Genomic DNA, 17,792 nt, shown 5'->3' on the forward strand with positions numbered 1-17,792 from the left:
ATACACAAGACTACTGGGATTTCAGCTCTGCACACACTGCCAGGCTTGACCATGAAACTGCTACAAAGCAACACTCAACCCACTGGAACCAACCTTGGGAGGTGACGTTAATGCATTAGCGCACCCCTCATATGCATTATACATTAACTTCTCCAGATTTTCCAGATACTGCAGAAGAAGAACAAGTCTAAGCTGGTTGCTACTGTGGCCTTCATCATTGTCTGCAGTTGTCCATTGACTAACATCTTGATCGGGGTTTAACGTGTGAGCCGCAAGACTTCTAATGATACCTTAAAGCAAAGACAGAATTCCATATTTAAAAGACATCTCTAAAGATTCTAGAAGTTAGAGATAATTTCACAAATTCCTATTTGTCAAGCATCCTCTCTAACCTACCATTTAAAAACAAAATTCACAACATGAAAGGTCTTTTATTTTAGGGGGAAAAATGTTTTCTTAACACAAATCCCCTAGTTTTTTTTAACAAAAAAAGACATCCATGCTGTTGTCAACACAATTATTCAATGAAAGGTTATTTTAGCAAATATTATCTGAAAGACTGATCAATTATTGAGGAATAAAAAAAGCATATAACCTCAAATCTCTGAACAAAGATAAGAAACCCATTTGTTTTTAAAGCCTATTTATTTTGAGAGAGAGAGAGAAAGAGAGAGAGACAGCACACGCAAGTGGGAAGGGCAAAAAGAGAGGGAGAGAAAGAATCCAAAGTAGGCTCCACACTACAAGTACAGAGCACAAAGAGGGGCCTGGTCCCACAAACCATAAGATCATGACCGGATCCGCTATCAAGCCTATGACACTTAACTGACTGAGCCACCCAGGAGCCCCCATCATTTCTTAATATAGGGTTTAAAGGTACTTCTATCACCAAGTTTGAAAAAGCACAAAGCCACTTACCTTCAATTGTCTGGAACGTATCCTGAGCTCTGCCCAGTGGGGTTCTCAACTTAGAAAGCACAGTGAACTGTGCTGCTTCCCAAATAGCCCACTGCCAAAGGACGGCATCTGTCTTTAGAAGATTTCGGGGAATTGTTGATTGGTCACGCTTATCCAGTCTCTGGCAGCTATAGAACAATCTTTCTAACCAATTGTCCTTCCTGGGAAAAGTAGTTTCATATTTAACAGACAATGACAACTTCATTAAATAAAAAAAAAATAAAAAATAAAAAAATTTGCAAGGGGAACAGGCGTAGGGGACTACAATTTTTCCTAGTTCAAAAGGCAAAACCCTTAACGCTGAGAAGCATTATATCCCTACCTTTCATGCTGAGGAGGTCTTTTACAGTTAAAACAGGATGGGGTACGATGTGGAAGGATTATTACGGTAAATGGCCCATGAGAATTTGGCTATCAGGATAAAACATTCACTGCAACTCAGCACCTGCAGAATGTCTATGTCCCCAGGCCTCTCCTCGAAGCATTAATGACTAAGTCAGAATAGTTAACTGTCAAACATATTTCATCACTCAATTTTAAAGCCCATTTTTGTTTCTTCAGATGCTATCTTCGAAGCAATTCTTCCTACTGCTGGAAACTAAAATAACCCATTTGAGAAGATATCACTTTCTATTCTGCCACTCCTGACATATTCTCTCCAAAAATGGGTGTAGGGTCAAGACATTCAAGTACATTTAAGTTGCTTTTCCCAGATGAAAGAGTCAAAGAAAATCTTACCCTGTTCTATGAGAATTCCCATATAAAATAAAACTAATAACATCAGAGAAATCTTGTGGGTGAAATGTGTTACTCGGTGCTTTACTCATGTGACTTCTTAATGCTAAAGAAATTTCTTGAATTTCTGTGTGATTGTTATTGCTGTAGACAGAAAATAAAGTCACTGTTACACAAAATGTTTTAGTGAACAGGCTAGTTCATACTGTAAATGGGCTATTTCCTTGCCAACTAAATGCAGAAGTAAAAAAATAAAACAGACTTCAAAACAGACACTGAAATATTATTACAGCTTCAAAATCAACCTAGTAAAAAATAAAGATTACAGTTGAGTTTTTCAAATAACTGAACTACTAAGAAACACATTTTGGCACCCTATTATATAAATTATTCGGTACTTATTACCATGAGCTTCTAAGTTTATAAAAAATATTAAACTTTGTTACTTTCTTCTAGACCTGGACAATTTGATCCTTTGACATGTCTTCAGTCACTGAGAAGTGCCACACAAGATGTGACACTGATTCACTAATAGGCAATTTGTCTTTTCTTAAACTGAAGGACTACTAGGCAGTTAAAACATAGTGGGAGGGATGTGTTTGTTCTAACACAACTGTTATACCTCAAGACAACATCTAAAGGAATTGACTTCAACAGCTTTCCAAATGCTTGTCGAATGCGAGTTCCACTGTGGACAAGCTGAACACGGCAAACATCAACACACCTACAAAAAAACGAAACAGGTAACAGAAAGAAGTGCAGCAACAGTTCCAAGGTACTAGGCCCAGGGTCAGAAGATAGAAGCTTTAGTCCATACCGCTGTAGAAGATCATCTGGCAAGGAAGACGACAAAGCATGTAGACTGCTGCAGGCTTGCAGACAGATATTCACGTCTTCAACAAGAGCTATTAACAGGAATTAAAAGATACTTTCAGTTTGGCACAAGAAATCACATGCCAGTACATAACTTCCTGAACACACTCACTCGTTCAACAAATAGTGAGCGCCCACACTATGGACTAAGCATTGCTCCTGCCTAGAACCATCACTGGCAGTAACAGCTGGGAAAACGATATGTTCAATAAAACCCACTTAAAGTTACTAGTCTTCACCCAAACCTTTTTCTGAAAGAAATTTCAAAAGTATATGGAATGTATAAATATTTTTGTAAGATTAAAAATGTGACTTGGGGCGCCTGGGTGGCGCAGTCGGTTAAGCGTCCGACTTCAGCCAGGTCACGATCTCGCGGTCTGTGAGTTCGAGCCCCGCGTCAGGCTCTGGGCTGATGGCTCGGAGCCTGGAGCCTGTTTCTGATTCTGTGTCTCCCTCTCTCTCTGCCCCTCCCCCGTTCATGCTCTGTCTCTCTCTGTCCCAAAAATAAATAAAAAACGTTGAAAAAAAAATTTAAAAAAAAAATAAATAAATAAAAATAAAAATGTGACAATCACTTAAAAACAATTTATTTTTCATGTATTAAGAATACCAAAATTTGGGGCACCTGGGTGGCTCAGTCGGTTAAGGTTCTGACTTTGGCTCAGGTCACGATCTCACAGTTTGTGGGTTCAAGCCCTGCGTCAGGCTCTGTGCTGACAGCTCGGGGCCGAGAGTCTCCTTTCAATTCTATGTCTCTCTCGCTCTCTGTCCCTCCCTGCCCACATGCGCGCATGCACACACTGCCTCTCTCTCAAAAATAAACAAACATTAAAAAAAATAACAAAAGCTAAGACAGATTATGCATCTGCCCCGAGATGGGAATTATACATTTCATGTTATGAAAATGTTCAAGTGACTATCTTTCTCTTATTTTACTAAAGACCCCTTTCAAGTGTAGATTAACAAAATCTTTAAAAATCACAGAATCTTACTGTTGGCTAAAAGGCCTTTACAAAATTTATGGAAAGATGGAAGAGAGAATAAAGGTGCATATGTTTCAGACTTCTTCATTAAAACAGCCACTTCCAAAGCCCACGTCATTAACAGTTTCCTGAAACACAAAATATACAACTGATTTTACATTAAAGAGAAAGAAAGAAAGAAAGAAAGAAAGAAAGAAAGAAAGAAAGAAAGAAAGAAAGAAAAAAAGAAAGAAAGGGAAAGAAAGAAAAGCTTTAAAATAATCTATTCTTCTTACATTGGTTTGCTTTTGGCTTTTTAACTATCTCAAGCAACAGAAAACAAAAATTCAAACTATAGAAATTCCTTTGTCAAAAAGTTGAATGCCTTTTAAGAAAATCTCCCCAAACCAGAAGGTGTAGCACAGAATATAAAAAATCTGTATAGGTACATTCTTCTACACAACTGCAGGCAGGGAAGTTTCATTCAATTCTTTCGGGAAAGAACAAGAAATCCTGGATTAAATAATAAAGCTGTATTTTCAAGTGTGTCATAACGAAGAGGCTGCTCTACCCCACTGCCTTAAGGCTGGATTTCTTACCCTCAAATTATGTAGCTAAGTTAATGAAAGTTAAGAACACCTCATATTATGAAATTAGCACTTAGTTACCTTGTGTCCTGGTTAAGATTATCTTTCTTAAGCAATATTCCCAGGAGATTTAATATAATTGAGAAATGTTTTTTTGTAGCTGTAGTTACAGTACTAATCACAGCTCCATCAAACAAAGACGGGGACGAAGAACTAAGACTACTAGATATAAAGTGATCGTGCCTGGAAGACAAAAGAAAAATCATCTTTCATCTCTAATTTTTTTTAAAAAAGCAGTTCCAAAGTCAACACTTTCAAGTGCCCATCTTCCCTCATAAAAATTAAAAAGAAATTATTTTAAGTATCCGTACAGCACAGTACCTGGTACAATGAGAATACAACGTGTAGAGCACTGCATACTGAATGGCAGGGAAGTGAACAGCCAAGTCACCGTGCACAATCATCAGATTCTTACTCAGGAGGGCAAAGACAGTTGGAGACAGTGCCCACATCTGATGACGTAAAAAGAGAGTAAATGTTTGGTTTCTCCAAGACACGCTTGTCCTTCAAAGTACGTGCACACATGTTTAAAGTCTAAAATCACAGATTTAAATCCAGAAACAATCTAGTGCATTAAACCTGGGGTCAGCATTCACTTTTTGTGAAGAAAGTAAGTATTTTAGACTTTGCAGGTCAGGTGATACCTCTGTTGCAATGGTCGCCTCTTCAACTCTGCCAGGGCGGTGAGAAAACAGCCATGGACAAAAACATAAATCAGAGTGGCTGTTTCCAGAAAAGTTTCCTTACAGAAACTTTTTATACATACCATATTTACTACATACCATATTTACTACAGTAAATATAGTATATATATATATATACATACAACACTATACTATTTTTATACATACTATAAATCCTTGATTTTAATGGGAATTATGTGGTATGTGAATTAAATGACAATAAACATTGTTTTTTAAAAAGAAAAACAAAAATAGGTATTGAGCTGTACTTGGCTCACGGGCCAAAGTCTACTAATTCCTGATCTAAACAAAGCACTTGGTACCCTTAGTGTACTAGACTAGACTGCCTCTCCTCAATTTTCCATCTGCTGCAAATGGCAAGGTGCCCTGTCCAATGAGAAAAAAGGTACCTCCTGCCACTCTAAGCCTTTTCCATCTTTCCCTTTTCCTTCCACGGCCAACATACTCCATTCCACCTGACTGTCCCTTCCCAATACTGTTTCCAGAATGCAAGACAAAAACCTCCTCAAATCTATATACAGTAAGAAGTGCTCAACAATGAAAGGTTAGGGTCCGAGTAGAGTTTACTCTCTCCTTCCAACATCTGCCGTAAGGAGCAGTGAAAAAAGGAGCTACACGTGGAGTGACACAAGGCAATCTGATCACGAGAGTATGCAAGTATAAACATCAAATATTGGCTTTTCCCTCCCTTCCCTCTTAGAAAACTTTATCTCTTAATTATATCCTATTATTTTTTATTAGAAGCAATGTTTTTCAATCCTTCAAGGTCTAACAGAAGGGGAAAATATACATATCAGCAATAATTATAAATCAAAAAAGCAAGGTCACTTCAAATTTCTTAAAGGAAAGTTATCTTTCTTCTTTTCCCCAAAAGAAAGAATATATGAGTATTCCTAGAGAAAAGTAGGCAGTCAAAAAGTAAAACCATCTGTAAGCACTAACTTTAGTGAACAGAAGGAGAAAAGCAGGGAAGAAGGAGCTGTGTATTAAAAAAACTACACAAATTTGAGCTGTAGAAAATGTTGACAAATTTTTTATAGGTATGCTAGAGTCAACAGAAATTCATAAAAGACATTTTCCTAAAAATAAAACAAATGTGAAAAAAATCTTTTCAAAGGCTGTCAAGGAAAGGAAGAAGAAAACAAAATCTAACGACAAGAAAATATTCCTGTCAATTTTAATTATCCAGGCATGTCCTAAATATGGCACTTTGTTCTACAGTGACTCCAGAGACACACCGACATGGTAACATTAAATGAAATAAACATGCAATGACAAGAGGCTTAAATGAGATTAAAACAAAGACACTACAAGTAAAGACTCACCCCAATTAGCGAGTTTTTGGCATTTCCAATTGTAGTCAGGGCACTGAGGTCAAATATAACTACAAATTTGGCATTGTCTACACTGAATACATGATTTTTAAAAGCCTCGTGTTTTATTTCAGAACAGGCATCAGGAAGTTGTAGACTATGTAGCAGATTGTTTAGGGCACAAGTCATTTCCCCCAGAATTAATTTATAGGCAGTCTCCAAAACAGGAATGTTCTTCAGGCTGAGCACTGCTTGATAAACAGCATGGGCTACTGCAACAACCTTCAAAAAGAGAATGCAGGAGAGTGATAACTAAATGGAAAATAAAATTACTAGCTGCCTAATGTGATGATACAAATCAATTTGAAGACCGAGAAATTCACTGTCCAGAACATCAGAGACCTTAATTTCTTTAAAAATCCAACCTTAAGGAACCTACATACATCAGAAAGTTTATAAAAATTTTCAGAGGCGCCTGGGAGGTTTAGTCAGTTAAGCGTCCAACTCTTGACTTCGGCTCAGAGGGTGGGCTCCCGCCCTGTGTCGGGCTCTGCGCTGATGGTGCAGAGCCAGCTTGGGATTGATTCATTCTCATTCTCTCTCTCTCTCTCTCTCTCTCTCTCTCTCTCTCTCCCCCCTTCCCCAAACGTACGTGCATGGCATGCGCTCATGCATGCTCTCTCAAAGTAAGTAAATTTTAAACATTTTCAAAACCTTATTAGAGAGAAAGGGTCCTCTAAATTAAGAGTTCATAAAAGTATCAAAACACACACAAAAAGAGCAATTTGTTAAAATTGGTTTTTCAACAACTACTTGGAAAATCTGTCGCGGTTCTGACTGGGAGTCAGTTGAAAAGCTAATAGTTAAATTTATGACATACACAGTACTTCTGAACTTATAACTTTAAAAAGATAGCTGCTTGTTTTATGAAATTTTAATAAAACTTGATAAAAACAAATTACGGAAATATGAAAAGAATAGCGGCCCATCAGTCTGACAATCAACAAATACTAAGTTAAAGGCATCACTGTAATCATTGTATTTTAAATCCAGTATTTAGCATTTCACTCAGTTTCATTTATGTAGCCTAATAGGCAACTTAGGTCAACTCTTCAATGACCTAAGTTACCAGAAGTTCTTATCAGGGCATCACTTACCTCCTTTTCTTTATGATAACGCAAAAATAGTAGTTTAGATGATGGTATAAACAGTTTTTCTACAAATGACGATGGCAGTTTTGTATTTATCTGTTCAACAATCTAAAAGAATAAAACAAAAAGAAGTGAGCTATCAAGACACAAAAGGACAAGAAACCGTTTTTAAATGCAAAATGATAACAGAAAGAAGCCAATCTGAAACAGCTACACACTGATTCCAATGATAAGACCTCGTGGAAAAGGCTAAACTATGTATACAGTAAAAATATCAGTGGTTACCAGGATTCAGGAGGGATGAATTGGTAGAGTACAAGGGATCTATAGGCAGGAAAACCATTTAGTATGATACTATAATGGTGGCATTATTCATTTGTCAAAACCTTAGAATGTACAATCCAGAGAGTGAACCCTAAGGTAAACTATGGACCTCACTTAATAACCTGTCAATTTGGTTCATCAATTGTAATAAATGTATCACTAAACAAGATTAGTTAATAATGAGGGGAAATATTGTGGTAGAGAGTATGGGAACTCTGTACTTAAGGCTCAATTTTTCTCTAAAACCTTAAAAACTGTTCTGAAAAATATTAATTAAAAAAGTAATATATCTAAACTATATTTTAAATCCTTAACATTGTAACATTTAAATGTTGAGACACTTGAATAGGATACCTGTATCTACACTTAAATATGGGCATTTTTTTACATTGGCAATTGGCAGAAATGTTCAGCAGAATATCAGCTACAATTTGCTTTAAAACAATTCAGTTGGGGATGGAAGCACAGCAAGGAAGACAGAGAGTCAGAGGCCTAGAGGAAACCAGATGGACCATGTGTTTCTAATTATAGAAATAATACAAAGATTCATTATGCTATTCTATTTTTTTAATACCCTTCAAAATGCCCATAATAAAAGACGGAGAGGAGGGGAAATATTTATGGTTAAGGAAAAAATAAACACTATAAAACAAGTTTGATTTGGGAAACAAAACAGAAAAAGGTCTTTCAAAATAGCTATCAAGTACCGATACAGTATTTATCATGTGTACTCGATAGTCTTATGTGAAGGACAGTGTTTCATCCAAAAAAAGAGAGACAAGGAAAAAAGCTATATTAAGATCAAACACTAAAAGTAAACAGATAACAGCAAAAGCAAACTAGATTATGTAAATACGACTAATTAACGCACTCTTAAAAGAACAACAGCCAAGGCCTTCACTTCTTCTACACTGATTTAAGGGCCTGAATGAACAAACATATTAAAAAGCAACAAACAAGAATTCACATACCAATGTGAGTAAATTCAAGACTGAGATGATATAATCTGTACCGCATGTCTGGCAATTCTCCAGTTGATCTAATCCATATGTAATGACCATGTCACAATGTATAGTCATGCTAGGATCCAAGCTGCCGAGCAAAACACCAACACACTCATTAGCAGCTGTCAACACAGCCTCAGAAAAAAACACTTGGTTTGCAGCCGTCACACATCTCATTACTCTGTACAGAACCTGCAAATGGGGAGAACAAGCAGCTTTTTAAAAAAATTCACATGCTTCCACAGAGTAAAAAAAATAGTTTCTATTTAATGCAGTTTCAACTGAAAATTAACTGCCTGCCTTGTCAGTAGTCTCTTAATATTCTAGCTCTCAGTGGCTGAATAACAAGGGTATCTTTAGTAAAATACACACAATGATCTTGCCTAAAAAATTCTAAAGTACTACTGTGACAGAAAATGGAATTTGCCATCCTCTATTTCTTTCATACCCAATTTCTATCACCCTCCCTCCCCCACCTAAAGTGACCAAATGGCTGAAGCTCAGAATTTTTATATTCATGAAATACACCAGTACTGAGAACAGTAACAGTATTAACATGGGAATAAACCAGCCATGAAAATAATCTTTCTCCATTAAAGCACTTGGGCTTTTGGTAATCAATCTTTTAAAACCAAATATCCTAGTCACCTTAGCTTATGAAAGTTCATGTACTGATGGCCTCTTTGGAAACATAACTCTCATTCATAACATACAATACCTATTTGAGGATTATGAAAATCATGTAACTTCCAACCAAAAACCCCACTAAACAATAAGCATCACTATTAATGTACTAAATTTCTAAAAAAATTAGTTAAGAAAAAGCCAACAAATTGACACAGTATGTTTTTCTGTAATATTCAACAATCACTACATCCAGGCTTCAACCTATAGGTTAAAAAGGCCTAGAAGACCTTCATAAAAGAATATATTAAATATATAACTACCCGGGGAAAGGACTGTTCTTTCCTTTTGTTTTGTATCTGAGTTTATTGCCCTTATTTCAACACTAACAATCATCAAGCCTGAAGATATTAAATCATCTTGTTCAGGTTTAAACTATCAAAATGCTGGTTTTAATTATCTTCAAGATCTGACATTTCTGCTCAAATACACAATTAACTTACCAAAAATTACATATACAATTAATATCCTATTTTATCTAGCAACGTATTCAACAGAAGTAAATAAACATGAGAGTTTTATCCTAACAGTAAAATTTTAATCATTTAACCTTTTATGACTACATCATGCATGTTTCTCCCTTCTTATTCAAGCACAGCCAATGACAGGTTCCCTTCTCATTTCTATCAGACAGAGCCACTCCCTAGACTAATACAGTGCAGCTCATGTTTGGGGCTGCTGAAGAGGGGCAATCACACTGCCTCTTATAACTGATCTCACACTACTATGTATTTAAGTTCTTATAACTTTATAACCTTTGATGTCAGGCTATCAAGTTGTTTCATCCTGCCATGCTCAGAAAAAATTACTTTTTGAGGATTTCTCTGTAATGTACTATTCTTATGCTGAAAAACTAAACTCAGTAGTTGAAAAGCAAAATTATTAATTTCATGAAAGATTTTAAAAGAATATTAAAAGAACAAGAATAATGCATTTATGAAGGATCTCATGAGATAAAACTTTGCACATTTTAAAATGCAGTGTAGCCTTCGTCTCATATGGGGGTGGGGAAAGAAGAGGGATACAACAGGATTCCCTACTTTCCTGGTGATTTAAGAAAGCAGCCACATATGTACCTACATACTAAACAAATGAAGAGTTAATAACATAGTTCACAAGGTAAAGAGAAACATTTACAATACACAACCATTTTATTTTTGAATGATACTTAAAAGTCCTAAAGACACTTACATCTGTTACATATGCCTCAGTAATTGGAGGACCTCTAATTGGGCTGAAGCGTTCCCCAATGCTCCTCACTACAGTACTGAACACCCGGAGAAGAGCTGCCAGCTTTGGTAAGGACACAGACGGAGGAGGAACATCTTCATCCACCGACTCCCCAGAGGCCACATGGCTGAGGTCCTAGATGTGAAATCACAGCACTCTTATTTAAGTAGGACATTGTTCAGGGCGCCTTGGTGGCTCAGTCAGTTGAGCATCCACCTTTGGCTCAGGTCGTGATCTCACGGTTCGTGGGTTTGAGCCCTGAGTTGGGCTCTGTGTTGACAGCTCAGAGCCTGGAGCCTGCTTTGGATTCTGTCTCTCTCTCTCTCTCTCTCTCTTGGCCCCTCTCCTGTTCATGCTCTGGCTCTCTCTCTCTCAAAAATAAACATTAAAAAAAATTTTTTTTTAAATGTTTAAAGTAGGACATTGTTCAAAAAAACCCAAAAAACTCCCATTTTTAAAAGTTTATTTTAAAGGTTTATTCATTGAGACAGAAAGAGAGAGAATTCCAAGCAGGCTCTGCACTGTCAGCTCAGAACCTGACGTAGGGCTCAATCCCACAAACCATGAGATCATGACGTGAGCCAAAATCAAGAGTCAGACACCCAACTGACTGAGCCGCCCAGGTGCCCCAAAAAACTCCCAATTTTTAAGTCAATTAATTTTGTAATAGATTTTTACAAATAAAGTAATTTTAGCCTATCAGAAATCAGAAAAAGAAACATGAATCTAAATGTAAAAATGAATTTGACTTCTCGAATTAACAAGCCAATATTTAAATAAGCCAAAATAACCTCAACAGATTGAGGAAATAACTTCTCATACCAACTCAGATAGGTATTGAGGAAAAATTAATTCTAGTACATATACTCTGTTACATACAGGTATAAATGAAGCCAGAAACTTGCCATGCCGGAATTGGTTTCTGCCAAAATCTTACTCCAGGTATTCTTTGAGCCACTCAACTCAACAGTAAGTATCCCTACATGAACACCATGCACACAAAGAGCGAAGGGAAGTGTTAAAAAATTATAAAATCTGGTTTACAAATCTAGTTAAGGAGATAAGATATACTCAAAGAAAAAGATTGGCAAAAAATAGGATACTAGAACCCACATACACCTACATATAATTAGGCACCAAAATAATTAAAGGGAATGAGATCTTATAAATACCAGAGGGGGGTTGGGGGGGAGAGAACTGTTACAAACAAAAATGGTTCACTGATACAGATACAGCTTTAAAGGCAGGCCAGGAACAAAGATATTCTAAGTGTGGAGGCAAAGAAACACATACAAGCAAAATACTCCCTTCATTCTTCTCTGAAAGGCTCAAAATAGCAAAGACAAAGCTGAATCATTATGGGAGCCTCAAACACCACACAAGAATCATGGCAGTTCTGAGTAGAGAAGAAACACAGAGGTTCACACAGGACATGGCCGATTTAAGTCATGAGCAGTGGGCCAGGAAACCCAAGACCCAATAACAGAGACTTGAGCAGGACCCTTAAAGTGGATGCACTGCACTTATACAACTGCAGAGTCTGCTGAAGCCAAGGCGTATCCTCCAAAGCATGACCCAAGATCCTCAGTGTATGTGAAAGAAAAGTCTTTAGAGGCTTGTATACAATATCAATTCACTTTACTTTTAATACTTTTAGTAACAGAAAATAAAAATGAACTACAGAAAATGTCTTCAGAAAACTACTAGCAACCAGAATTATTTCAAGTTTTGCAAAATAAGTCCTGCTATTTTTCTTTCAGTCTTTCCGGTGATGCAGCTGGTAACTTAAAAACAACATGTAAGGGACACGTGGGTGGCTCTGTTGGTTGAGCATCTGACTCTTGATTTTGGTTCAGGTCATGATCCCAGAGTTATGGGATCAAGCCCCACTTTGGGCTCCACACTGAGTATGAAGCCTGCTTGAGATCCTATCTCTCTCTCTCCCCCTCTGCCCTTCTCCCTGGCTCACACTCTTTAAAAATTAAAAAACAAAAAACACACATCTAAAAAAAAAAAAAATTAAAATATTTTAACTGTCTTGTAATTTCTATTCAAATGTCAAGTGGTCTGAATTATTTTAAAAATAAATCTACGTGTGTCTGAATGGGTCAGTCGGTTGAGCATCTGACATCTGATTTTGGCTCAGGTCACGATCTCACTGCTTGTGGATTCGAGCCCCTCAGTCTTTGTACTGACAGTGTGGAGCGTGCTTGGGATTGTCTCCCTCTCTCTCTCTCTCTCTCTCAAAATAAATAAAAAAACTTCAAAATCAATCAATAAATCAATCAATCTAGCACTGTTTAAGATTTCTGTCTTGTTCTTAACTGAAATCTTAGGAAATAACTCAGGTTTCTATATACTCACCTCAGCATATGCCTCCATATCCTCTAGAAACTGACCAAGAAGGGTGGTAGAAAATGCAAGATCAGCCACCCAAAACGGCTCTAAACTCTGCAACCATCCTAAGAAACATACAAAAATTTTAAAAGAGTAAAGAAAAACAAAAAATCCAAGTTAAAATTAGTATCTAAAAGCCTTGTTTTAAAAGTTATGATTTTCACGTTGCATATCCTTAAAACATACCTTATTTCATAAAATTAGGAATGTTAACTGTTAAATAAGCTGATCATGATTACCAATGTCTTTTAATGCTGCAAAAATGAACAGTCTCCAGAAATTAAAATGTGTATCTGCGTCCTTATTTTTCATATTGTCACTATACACGTGGCTTAGAGTAAAATGCCACAATCTACCACCAGCCTGGCTTTCAACTCCAGAGCCACAACCACCCACCAAAGGTGTCCACTCATCTCCCCAGTGGAAATGGGTCAGACCCACTCTCAGTGTCATATCCTATGTTCAGCAGGTTATTGCACCAATTAAGCTAAGAGAAAGAAACCATTAGCACCTGAATCAAGCCAAAATGTCCAAATGAATTGTGCTAGTCATTCATTTAACTCAAAACAAATGAAAAAATTTGTCTTTATCATTTAGAGTTCTCCAAACGGATCCAGAAAAACAGGTCACAAATATCCAGGATTTCATTCTACACTTAGGAGTACTGCCCCTGCAACACCACCTCCTACCAGCACCCACCCCAAGTGACTAGGGCGAAGTCCTTTCAATTTCTCACAGGTGCAATTACAACCTGTCTCTACCCTCCCCTACAAACTACTAAGTACACAATCTTGCTTTGAAAGGATAGATTTTGCTAACAAGCAATGTTCATTTATAATAACCAAAATATTTCTGGGAAGCAATTCTTCTTCTTACATTAGGAAAGAAATACTATTAACAGCTGGACTCTGAGGAACCAGAGCTCCTTCCCACAATACTTAAATGATTGGTATATGCTGAATAACTTACCAGACACCTGCTGTGTAAGCGAAGGTTTCTGAGTATGATCTATATGCCATCCAACTAATATATCAACTGTATCCTGTGTGGAGACACAGAGAAAAGGGCTAATCATTTTAAGGTCTAACTGCTATCCCTCCTGTGGACCATTTCAGAGTAAGCAATCCTAGCAAAAGTGTCTGTGTTCGACCTATTTGACATTATATAAACTGGGGGGGGGGGGGGCAGGGCAAGAGAATAATGGAACTTTGTTTATGACCCTGAGGAAGTATTTTTTTTCTTTAAATATTTTAAGGCATTAATGTCAGAAAGTACAGATGGTATTTACAAAAATAGTATTACTGGACCATTCTATCCTAGACCCTCTACTATCACTGATTACACTTTAACAATCAGAAGCTTTGTTTTCTCTGATTCCCAAGGTCCCTATACATACAACCAACCCTTCACATCATCACCTAAACAGAGAGGGTCAGGGAACTCACCCTAAAATTAGTGCTGAAAATATGAGGGTAACATCGAGCCACCAAAAGAATGCACTTGACACATTTGCAAAGTAATTCTGGTGTATCCACGTTTTCAAGAATGGACTGTAGGCTGGTCATTACAAGCTAAAAAATAAAAGTTTTAAATCATGAATATTCAAAACAGAGAGAAAACAAGCATACTGGGTTCACTATTTATTAGTAACTTTATCTAAAATTGACTATAGTACCAAAGAAAACAAAGTGCACAGTTTTAGCTCCAAATAAAGTTGAAAGCATTTCATTCCACTAAGATTAGGCTGAAAATAAGTACTGTTTCATCGTATTTAATGTCTCTTAAAATATTTCCTAAGTAACGTCCGTTCACATTATTCCTAAGTGCTCTGTTTAATACCATGGACTTGATTAAATTTCAAGTATAAAACTAAGATGTGCTTGGAAAACTTGTCCTTAAAGTACTACAATTACTCTCCAATTCAAAATCCATAGCAAATTTTATGTAATTTATGCTTTAAGATATTAGCACTTGCTTCAAATTTGAAAGACACAGAGATTAACATGGCCCCAACACATGAATGACAGACATGCGGGCTCATGTCACCACTATATACCGTTCTATTTTTTAAACAAATGTAAGGCAGACCACTGATACAATTATCTTGCAGCTGTCAGAAACCATTTTTTTCCTAAAAAGAAAAGCTCTTTACAAAAAAAAAAAAAAAATGAGGTTGCAACTATAGAAAAAATGCTAGAATTGGAAAAGCACCTAACATTTTGCAGTTAGAATCTATATGGGTAAAGAATATGAATGGGTGCCAAAATCACGGAGTGAAATATACTAAAAAAAAGGATATTCAGAAGGTCTCAAGGTATCATGCCCAGATTACTGACCAATTACAAAGGGAGAAAAACAAGCCTCCACAATGGGAAGATTCTGGTGGTCATCACCTCAACCAGATGAGCACTCTTTCCCTCTGACAGTAAGACAATCTGCAGTTATGTGCCTGCTGGTGGTGGGTTGCAAGAGTAAGGATGAACCCATGAAGGACTCATGACCAAAATGTTTAAAGTCAGGAAAGAGCAATCAAACGCACAAAGTAGAACATTCCAAAAATAAGAACAGAAAGATGTAAACCATTCTAATTGAGAGAGTACAGAGGCACGCTACCAAACAATACACGGGGTCCTGATGGAATCCTGGGTCAGGTAAGACAAAAGCTGTAAAAGCTTCTTAATGGCAGAAGTTTAAATTTGGACTGCATTATGTAATAAAATTTTCTTAGGTATAATAATAATTTTGTTGTTACATAAGAGAAAAGCCTTATTCTTATAAGATGCATGTTGAGGGTGAACTATCGTGAAGCGTGTAATTTATTTTCAAATGGTTCAACAAAAAAGGATGCGCTCCTGTGTGTGCAGAAATAAAACAAATGTAGCAAAATGATAGTAAGTAACAAATCTAGATAAAGGACATATGGGTATTATACTGGTCCACGTTTTCCCATGGATTTGAAAATTTTCAAAACAGGGGCACCTGGGTCGCTCAGCTGGTTGAGTGTCCAACTCTTGGTTTTGGCTCAGGTCAATCTCATGTTTGTGGGATCAAGCCCTGAGTTGGGCTCCTTGCTGACAGCCTGGAGCCTGCTTGGGATTGATTCTCTCTCTCCCTCTCAGTCCATCCCACTCCCGCTCGTCCACGCACCTTCACACTCTCTCTCAAAATACGCGCACCCTCACACTCTCTCTCAAAATAAATAAATAAATTTTAAAAAATAGTTATAATCTTTTTTTTTTTAAGTTTATTTTTGAGAGAGACAGAGACAGACAGCACATTAATAGGGGAGGGGCAGAGAGCGAGAGAATCCCAAGCAGGCTCCATGCTATCAAGCTCTGTGCTGTGAGATCATGACCTGAGCTAAAATCAAGAGTCAGACACTTAACTGAGTGAGCCACCCAGGTGCCCCAGAATATAAGTATTTTTGAAAGTGACTTTAGTAAAATAAAGCATATCATGAATTGTAAAGAGCGCATATAAATAAAAGATAACTGATATTCTAAAACCATACCAAACTCTAATTTTTAAAAACATGATTAGTCAACAAAAATTTAATTGCTTGTAAGTTTGCTCAAAATTAAATTGAGAGTGATCTTTTAATATATTCAGATATACAAAAGTGAAACAAAACTAAGTAGTTTTGGTTTTCATTTATACAAATTTATTGTATATATCACCTGGAGTAAGAATTTTTGGCCCATTATCAAACCTAAAAAGTCCTAGAATGAGTGGTGCTGTTCAGTTTGTCTCCCTCAAAACCAATGAGTGTCCTCCTATCCAGCTTCCTCACCAAGTCTCTATTTTCATATCAGCAAATGATTGTTACTAAGCAAACTCAAAGGAAAGCTTCAAACATGCTAAAAGATAAAAAAAAAAAAACAAAAAAACTTTTTTTTTTTTTAAAGATTTTATTTTTTAAGTTTTTTATTTCAGTAATCTCTACCCCCAACATGGGGCTCGAACTCACAACCCCGAGATCAAGAGTCATATGCTCTTCCGACAAGCCAGCCAGGTGCCCCTAACTGATTTTAAATCTACCTTTAATGTGTATCCTTCACTCAAACTCAGAAAGAGAAATGTTACTCATATCATATTTACTACCAGTAAATAACCCCTTTTCTAAGTTTCCCTTCTCCAAGCTTCCCTCCAAAAACATTGTTGGGAAGTTGTTAAAAAATTTTCTTCCCCAGTACATCGGTTTTCCCCTTCATTCTTACCTGCATTACAGATGAAAAGGCTTTCTTTTCTCCTACAGTCTCTAATGCTTTGTAGGTGGCACATAAGTAGAGGAGTTTAACTTCATCTTTTGTAGATGAGCTAAATTTGCTAAAAATCCATTTGAAGATCTTCTCAGCCTCATAGCTCAGAGAAGCACAAAGAAGGCCAAGACAGCAAGCTCCCTCCTGTCTCAACTCCTGAAGCAATTTGCTACTGTTTATTTCAATGCAAACAAAACAAAACACACAAAAGGCTTAACATTTCAAAGATGACAAGAATGACACATTTTACAAAAGAATGTCTTCAATGATTTTTCAAATTTTTCTATTCAAACTACATAAAAGGTTGAAATTTTATCTTTAAATGTGTTCTCTATTCTATCCCAGTGCCCAAAAGCATCTTTGTTAGACATTAGATTTTCTTTTGCAGGATCAATTATTTACAAACAGTAAGGAAAGGGCCAGAGATACTAAAATTCAGCCTTCAAATTCCATCTCAAACTACATTAAATGATTCACAGAAAAGGGCAGCAACAAAGGATCAGATAAAACATACTACAAATAACTATATACAATGTAGTGTTCAGTAGGTAA

The 17,792-nt window shown here is 36.7% G+C and overlaps 1 protein-coding gene across 4 annotated transcripts in view; it reads right to left on the reverse strand.

The window, feature by feature from the left end:
• Nucleotides 1-17,792, reverse strand: part of SMG1 (SMG1 nonsense mediated mRNA decay associated PI3K related kinase) — a 126,611-nt gene that overhangs the window by 51,683 nt on the left and 57,136 nt on the right. For all 4 annotated transcript variants that reach the window (XM_053894504.1, XM_053894502.1, XM_019468708.2 and 1 more), the window contains 16 exons: nt 17,199-17,412; nt 14,427-14,552; nt 13,951-14,023; nt 12,949-13,046; nt 10,546-10,719; nt 8,638-8,862; nt 7,349-7,450; nt 6,204-6,473; nt 4,496-4,626; nt 4,196-4,357; nt 3,558-3,676; nt 2,510-2,597; nt 2,315-2,416; nt 1,696-1,836; nt 919-1,118; nt 94-290 (listed from right to left, as the gene is read on the reverse strand). In XM_053894504.1, coding sequence (XP_053750479.1) covers nt 94-290; nt 919-1,118; nt 1,696-1,836; nt 2,315-2,416; nt 2,510-2,597; nt 3,558-3,676; nt 4,196-4,357; nt 4,496-4,626; nt 6,204-6,473; nt 7,349-7,450; nt 8,638-8,862; nt 10,546-10,719; nt 12,949-13,046; nt 13,951-14,023; nt 14,427-14,552; nt 17,199-17,412 — 2,422 coding nt within the window. The remainder of the gene's footprint in view (nt 1-93; nt 291-918; nt 1,119-1,695; nt 1,837-2,314; nt 2,417-2,509; nt 2,598-3,557; nt 3,677-4,195; nt 4,358-4,495; nt 4,627-6,203; nt 6,474-7,348; nt 7,451-8,637; nt 8,863-10,545; nt 10,720-12,948; nt 13,047-13,950; nt 14,024-14,426; nt 14,553-17,198; nt 17,413-17,792) is intronic.

The sequence above is a fragment of the Panthera pardus genome, unplaced genomic scaffold (genome assembly GCF_024362965.1).
Source record: "Panthera pardus isolate Hobbes unplaced genomic scaffold, ASM2436296v1 HiC_scaffold_5, whole genome shotgun sequence".
Lineage (NCBI taxonomy): Eukaryota > Metazoa > Chordata > Mammalia > Carnivora > Felidae > Panthera > Panthera pardus.